Source organism: Eurypyga helias, unplaced genomic scaffold, assembly GCF_000690775.1.
Source record: "Eurypyga helias isolate BGI_N326 unplaced genomic scaffold, ASM69077v1 scaffold18600, whole genome shotgun sequence".
In the NCBI taxonomy this organism is placed as follows: Eukaryota; Metazoa; Chordata; class Aves; order Eurypygiformes; family Eurypygidae; genus Eurypyga; species Eurypyga helias.
This window is the reverse complement of record NW_010224090.1, coordinates 114130-122486: the sequence shown is the minus strand read 5'-3', so window position 1 is coordinate 122486 and position 8357 is coordinate 114130. Positions and strand designations below refer to the sequence as shown.

The following is an 8357-nucleotide window of genomic DNA, read 5'->3' as shown; positions in this document are numbered from 1 at the left end:
TATCTACTGACCACACTTTTTTTGATGCAGCTTAGGGTATGGTTGGGAAACACACATTGCTGGCTCATGTATTGCAACAAAACACACTAGATTTATTTTATATATAAAAGTGATGTAGAGCTCTTGTCTTACAGAAATATTATCAAGTAAGCAAAACTTTTGACAGTGTTTAGAACGCAACTATCTGCCAGCTTCTTTGCTGTGAATATTTTGAAAATAAAACCCTTCAGTACTTTTCCATCTTTCCATAAGCGCACATAATACAGAAAAATTACCATTTTCTTTTAGTATTTGGCTCTATACGGATGAAACTGTAAGCATGTTTTAAAGCTTTTGGCTTCAGTGTTGATGAGGCACAGGTCCAAATTTGTCCAAGAGGTGCAACAGTTATGTTTGGAATTTCAGCAGCTTAATTCCAACCCTGATCTTTATAGTTGAGCTCACACTTTTATTCTGGTTATTTTGGGACCACTTTCAACTGCTGAAACAGATAGGGATGTTTGGATGCTTCTTCTTTAAAGATGGATTAGAAGTCAGGTGTCTTTTAACATGAATTAACTGTATAGATAGAACGTGGGCCTCTTTTACTGGTTAAAAGATCTGTGTTAATATAAAAGATCTGTAAGAATTTTGAGAACAGTAAGGTGGCAATCAATCACTCCAGAAAAGCACAAGCTGAGGCTGGTAGTTCTGAAATTGCCTTTAAGAATGGCAATTCTACCCCATTGCATCCTAGGTAGACATTTGAGAGCAAGGCTGTGAGTGGGAAGCACAGGTTAGGTTTGGAGTCACGTAAAGCCAACAAATGGTACCGTCTCCTGAGGTAGCAAGTAAGAGTTTCCCTCGGGAAGTGCTTCAGCACCATTTCATTTACCTCAAGAGTTATAAAAAAAGTTGGAATGATGAGAGTTTTGGGGAAAGCATCCATTTTGAGAAATGTGTGTTCATCTTTGGTCTGAAATGTACAGTGAGGTTTTTTGCTATGACAACTTGGTGAAAAAATTGCACTTGATTTTTAGTAGATGATTATGGCACTTTGTAAAATGGCACTTAATAGCTCTTTGAGTGCTTAATGTATACATTTCATTGAGGTCAAAAAAGTAATCTGTGGTTGTACTGAAAATTCCCAGAATGTCTGGAGAACCTCAGCTTATTAGTAAGAACGACTGAAAATTTTTGGCTGGTGGGAAGCTATGCAACTTTCCTTTCAAGTGTGTGCAAATATATAGTTGTCCATTTTAAAATGACTTTATAGTGACGATACCCTTTCAGCTGCCACAGATGTGTGCTAAAAGATAGATGTATGTCTTGAGTAGTAGAGAGATGAGCATTCTGCTAGTTTTTCCTTCAGTGAGTCTGCAAATCCAACACAGACAGTTTGAGCTGGACTTACTTTATTTTTAAACATCCTCTACAGAATTTACTTACTAAGCTTCAATCCATTATACTTTGATGAAACCAGTTGTGGAAAGGAAAAATCTTTATATTGTGGATGAGATGCAAGAAAGATGCCTCTCTCATCTCATGCTGTATTTGCACATAGATGCTTTTATGATTTTGTGCTGCCCCTAGAAAGCACAGTAAGTAAATGCAGATAGACAGTAAAAACCTGATTTTGAAACATGACCTATAGTTTGCATTAATTGTAGTTTTTTTCACTTAACAGTTTATCTGCAGATATAAGTTGATACAGTTAAGGCATTTTAAATACTTCATTTTGCCCATTTCCATGTTATTGTTGTCCGCAAAAACAGATCATACTGATAGACTCAAATTTCATCTGTTTCTGCAGTCTTTCTACTGAACACTTGTTATCGCCATATTTATTGTTAATATTATGTTGTTGCCCTGAGACTGCAGGTGTTATTAGGGTCCATATTATTATGTTCACTGTTGCACACATGAATGCAGTGTAAAATAGTTCTGTGGTAAAAATTCCATGTTTCATTCCAGGGAAAAAACCCCTCACACACACCCCAAAACTAACCAACCACCACCACCAAAAAAAACCAACAGTGGGAGGCGACCATGGTATCATATCTTATTGCTGGAAAATCCTGAGACACTGAGAGAACTGTATTCCCTGAGGTTGCACAAACCCCATGTCTGAGTCTGGAACTGAGCCTAAACCCTTGTCTAGATATAAGAATCATCTTTTCTCCGTGAGGCTTAAGGTATATAAAAATGTCTGCGATACCTAGCGTGGGATCTGAACATCCTCTCTGAATGCAAAGGAGTTTGCATTCTCTCAAGTACGATCTAACAGTTGGAACGTATACCTGCCATCTGGCTACATAAAGCATATGGCATATAAATGAGGAATTTTTCTAACAATTAAATTCCAGAATGGATTCAACTTCTCAGAGCCTAAATAAATTGTAAAGATAGTACCTTTTGGTACGTTGACCTCTGAGAGAGCAGGAAGAGTGTTATCTGCTGAGCTGTGGTTCTCCTTGGGACATCATGCCAGTCAGTATTAGATTCTTCACACTTCAGTAGTCTCAGCTTCTGAATCTGGTATTCCACCAACAAAGGTCACTACAATGCTTAGTAAGGAGAGAGGTTGCCATCTAACTGATTAAAGGTACAAATTGCAGTGTGTGATAGGATTCAAAAGATGTAGAAAAGTCAACAGGTATTTAGTTAAATATGCTGTGTTGTTTTTCAGGTAAATATACTGGAGTGTTTGAACAAGTTGTTCTCCATTATCAACACTGCTTTGCCATTTTAAGAGACTTATTGCTTAAATCCCTTCAGAATAACAGATTTTCTTTCACATGTCAGGAACAGCTTGGTTTTCTCAGGTTTTTCTTTTGTTGAAAAGGAGAAATGTACTAGATAATGTAAAAAAGAAAATTAGATAAGCTGATGCATAAAACTCAAGAAAGTCAAAGTGATGCCGTTAAAGTACTTTGAGAGCTTTGGCATCTGTTTGAGTTTTGCTACATATTTGCTGGGGAAGTTTCCTCTGTGATTTGTAGATTCACTCCTTTCATCATTTCCCTGAAGCCCAGACAGTTTCATTGGTTCTGACATAGAGTGAACAATTGAAAACATTCTTCAGTAGAGAAATATTCCAAACTTCACTTTCACAGTTGAAGGTATGGAAAAAAAACCAAAAGATGGCTTTAGGCAGTGAGACGTGAAGGACAAGTGGTAGGCCTGTCACAGATGCTGATAGCTTGGCGATGGTTGTACATCATCTTCCCTTCGTTGGCTCATGGACCTGTCTCAGCTGAAATGCAAACGTGCAAAATGACACATTTATTTTTCATCTTAAACCTTGATACTTCCAGGCTTCCTGTGCATCAATGATTTGTTTCATTCCCCTATGTTCACCACAGATGTGCTGCCACCAGTGCCAGGGCAAGGAGATAAAACCGCTACTATGCTCTCTGATGGAGCCATTTACAGCAGCATTGACTTCACCACGAAAACTAGTTACAACAGTTCCAGCCAAATAACGCAAGCCACGCCATATGCCACCACCCAGATACTGCATTCCAACAGCATCCATGAGTTGGCTGTCGACTTACCTGATCCTCAGTGGAAAAGCTCAATTCAGCAAAAAAATGACCTGATGGGATTTGGTTACTCTCTCCCAGACCAAGGCAAAGGCAACAATGGTAAATAGAGCTCTTCTTTTCCAGAGCCCTTGGCTTTATGCTCTATCATCTATGCATGAATTAGAAAAGTCTTTTAGTATGCGAGACGCTATTCATATTTACCATAACTAATGCTTGCATACCTTGCATGCATGCTTAACCTCACACAATCACAAAATACGCTGTGTTGGGCTTTGTACCCTCTTTGTCCTGTGCTAATCAGCAAGCCATCTGCCTTCCATTAGGCTAGGAGAGGTATACATTTCAAAAACAAAAAAATCCAACCATGTTGCCCCACCATGTCTGCCCTTGACTTGCTAACTGCATGTGTTGCATGTGCTTGTGCTGTCAACTAATCACACGATGCCACTGTGACCTTTGCCCTTTAACCCTTAGCCTTGCTTTACATCCCTGACTACCGGGTGGCTGAGGGATTGGCTAATAGATTGCCACACAACCAGTCCCAGGATTTCAGCACCACCAGCTCCCACAACAGCTCCGAAAGGAGTGGCAGCCTCTCAGGTTGGTTCCACTGCCGTGGGTGGGTGAGGGACGGAGGGGTGTTGGTGAGCACCTGTCCAGGGAGGCGGACAACCTCCCTGGGGCACTTGGCGGGTAGGTATGAGGGTGCCCACCCACTGCAATGTCAGCGAACAGCATCATGTTGGGCTCTAGTAAAAAAAAAACCATAAAGCCTTTTTCAAAACCTCTTTGGAGATATTGGAGAATCCTCCCAACCAGCGCTTGTCGGTGCAATGGCAAACCCTGCCTTGTCACATCCTTTCCCTGACAGCACAGTTCATGGAGCAACTGTCAATCCTCAATTTAGAGGTCTCCCCACACTGAACTTCATGAGGAGATTAATATTTTTGTTGAGTTGTTAACAGGTTCCCCACTCCCACGAGCTGTTTCTAAATACTGATTTTCAGTGGAGCAGCTCAGAAATAAATGTAGGCCCTTGCAAGATGACTGAGGTCTCAGAAATTATGCCAAGTCTGCATACAAACAGAGTGTAAATTTTGTGTGTGCTGCATGTTATATTGGAAACATGACACATTTTCATTGGATGAAATAATTGTAGTACATGTGGTTGTGTATTATATTTAAACACACCTTTTTCTTGATTTCCTTAATTTTGCTTATTTGTTGCTTATGTTATGTATAACTATGTCATTTTTTTCAAGACAAAAACTGAAAAGCTCGTAATTAAAATGAAAGTCTGCTATTTCACTTAACCAAAATATGAGAGAGCTGAAAGGGACTTAAATTTCAAATTGATATTATATTTGTAGCCTTTTGAATTTGCACTATAAGTTGGAGCAATCGTAACAGTAACAGATCAACCCTAGAAATAGCTTCTTTATGTCAATTTAAATGACTATTCAAATTGAACGTTGAGATTAGAAGCCTATAATCATTGGCCCATAACTCAAATACCCAGATGTGTTTGCAAGTCTTGTGTTCTCATTGGGAGTATTAACTGATTTGAGTGAGATCAAATAATAGGCTTATGGCATTGACAGAGAGGTGTCTGGGAGCTAAGTTCATACAATACTTCAAGAAAGGTTCTTTTTCCTTCTATATGAGATGTATTGGCAAGTAGCTTAGGAAATGGGCTTGCATGAAAATGCCGAAATTGATATGCTGAGGGACGTATGTGCCAGTTATCAGAGGGCAGTATCACACTTTAGATGTGTTGACAGCTACAGCTGCCTAAGAATTTTCTCAGAAAAGCCAAAGTTTCAGTGGAAAATACCAGTTGATCAAAAGCTGGACTTTGAACGAATAACGTCAAGTGAAACATATTTTGTCTACAGTTTCTCACTTTAAAGTAAATTCTGTGACCGCACACAGAAACTTCAGGTTAGCCAGTCTTTCTGTGGCCAGGGCACTCCTGTTGTGATCAAAGCAGCTGACACCTGGATGCCCCATTGCTCAGACGAGTGCCAGACGATTGGACTGCAGAGTCAGTATTTTGCTCTCCCTCACACACTAATTATGTCTTTAATAAGGCTAATTATGTTTGTAATACATGAAAAACGGGGTGAGATATTCAAATGGTCCAGTAATTAGAGCATCACTAGAGTCAGAGACCAACTTTGATTGCATAGTCCCTGTCAGGGTGAGCAGGGACTTGTTCTCTCACTTCCTTGGTTACTACTTTAAGTACTACTTATTATTCTGCCTAAGCTTCTGTCTCTCGCAAATGAATATCATGAGAAATCCTGTCTCACTGTGGAATGGAAAATAGCTGAAAACTCAACTGCTTTGTGAGACAGGGAAATTCTGTGGCTGTATTTTGCACAGCTCCCAAGCTTATGTCAGTGCTATGATCATCAGCCTGACTGGCAAATTCTTTTCCAGCACCTGGTTCATCCAGAGATTTAAACAATATAATTGAATTTCAGTGTGAGGAGACATTGAAACTTCAAGCATCATTGCTATCGGGAAACAAGGCTTCGGTGCACCGGTTTTGAAACACACATCAAGCATTATGTATTAGGTGTCTGTTCCACTAGTCCGCAGTGGAGTGACTCTGCCCATGGGGACAGAAGAGAAATCTCCTGCTCAACTCTGCAGTGTAGGTTGCTTTCCCCACCAGTAATGACCTTGGAGTTCCTTTCTTTTATTTCTTCATCTGAACAGTTCCTCAGCTTCACTCTAATAGCTCTGTTGTCTTTGACCTTTCTCTCCAAACCCCCCCCAAATCCATGTGACTCCATACTAGCAACCCACACATCCAAACTCCATTTTCCCAGTCTCCTAAGATTACCAAGATGGTACGCTTCCAAAATCTTCCTCTCCACATCAACTATTCTGACGTTCTCTGGATTTTCTCTTCTCTGAATATTTCTACTTTAAATCCCACTGCAACACACACACACTTACGCATGTGCTTTCCTCCCAAAGCAGCCCCTCCTGCCTTAGCTCTTGTTGGCTCCTACTCCTGCTGACTTTTCCAAAATGCCCCCACATCCTGCAAATTAAAGTTAATATATTTCCGCTATGACTGTGCTTTGAAAGCTTCATATTCCTATCAGAAGGTTCATGTGTTTCTTCCTCCATTGCCACCATCACTGGGGTTTCTCTTCTGCTGATATCTGTTCTTTCCCTTTTCAAGAAAGCTTCACCCTCTGCCAAGCTACAAAAGGAGGGAAGAGTGTCTTGCATCCTAATAGGTGGAATACCAGCTACATTTGCACATAGTGAATGACAGGATCTTGGCTGGACTTATTAGAAATGCTCCAGTATAAGGAAGGAAGAGCTCTGGTCTGGAATGGAGTAGTGGAAAGTGAAGTCTTGTTTGCAACATGCTGCCAGCCAGGCTGATTAGAAATCTTGCCGGGCTTGTTGCCTGTCTCTAACAGCCACAACAGGAGGTGAAAAGAGAAGTCTTGGCTACTTCTGAACCACAGATCTTCTTTCTTCCCTCTTTATTCATTTCTACTTTGGCCCAGCTGACATTTGGAGGTAACAGAAGAAAGCCACTGTCTCTCAGATGAAAAGTCCCGTGACATGTGCTTGTCTATTGCTAGAATTGCACCTCCTTCTGGATGTGTCTATGCCTATAGCTAGAGCCATGGCAAAGAGGGTGGTGCCTGCCAGTGCACATCCTGCCACCCTGCTTTACAAGTCAGTTGTGATTTTTTTGATTCATTACTGATGAGAACTTTTTACTTGGGGTTATTTTTGGCTGATCCTTATAAATCAGCAAGCGAAGTCAGTGTGTAAGGTGGATTAGGCTGTTGCTTTCTGCAACAGGCAAGGGATGAGTGACTGCCATCTGGGTACCCCACTGGAAAAACATGTGACAAACAATTCCTCCACCCAAGTATCCAGAGAGTTTGAAAGCCACAACAAAATGGCAATAAAATAGATGGGTCTCCAAGCAGTCAAGGGATTTGAAATCTTGTGCCATTCTTCGTGACAGGAGAAAGGAGTCAGGGCAGAGTAAAAGAGCTGAAACAAGTGGGAATAGAGCTTTCCCTGTAGGATGACTTTCACAGAAATGGAAGTGTCTAAACTGGAGAAGTGGGTACAAGGACTATAAAAAAAGAGAAGAGGGCTTAAGCAAAATGCACTACTTGCCTTATTGCTACTAGCCTCCTCCATTAGAGCTGTACATCAGAAATAGAACCTCTTCTACATAGTGGCACAAGATATTTGAATCCTGTGAAACAGACAGTCCTAAAACATTGCAAGTGACTTTGTCATGTTTTAAAAAATTGAACTTAGTAAATCCCTATCAGAAAAACTCGGTTTCTTTTTGTTTCGACAACTTAAACTTGTCATTCTGCCTGAAAGATACTGAGTCTAATGACATTTTCTTATAGATTGTGTCCTTAACCTCTGTGTTTTCAGCAGAAGGGGATCATACAAAACAGTGTTATAAGCACATTGGATTCTGATATTTGAAATAATTTTCTATGGTCTATTATATTTTTATCTAAGAATGAATTCAAGAAGTCATAGAGCAGACATGAAAAAATCAGTAAATGTATTCCTGATAGAGCAAAACATGTCTTTCTTTGGTAGCTCAGTACTCTGGTGCAAATGTATGGAGCTTTAAAAATAAGTGATTTTCAGCAATTATTCAGAATATTTTTCCATTACATTCTATTATTATTTATAACCTTGTAACAGCATTAGCACGTTGATGCTGATTCTGCTGAGATATAAATACATCTTCTTTTTTGGGGCATGCCATCTGGAATCAGAGTTCTTTCAAAGAAATGTAAATAGCTAGCTTTT

The 8357-nt window shown here is 40.0% G+C and overlaps 1 protein-coding gene across 1 annotated transcript in view; it reads left to right on the top strand.

Annotated features, from left to right (window-relative positions):
* Window positions 1-3331: 3331 nt before the first annotated feature.
* LOC104516236 (roundabout homolog 2-like) overlaps window positions 3332-8357 on the top strand; it is a 43078-nt gene continuing 38052 nt past the window's right edge. The window contains exon 1 of the mRNA XM_010160512.1: window positions 3332-3626. Coding sequence (XP_010158814.1) covers window positions 3332-3626 — 295 coding nt within the window. The remainder of the gene's footprint in view (window positions 3627-8357) is intronic.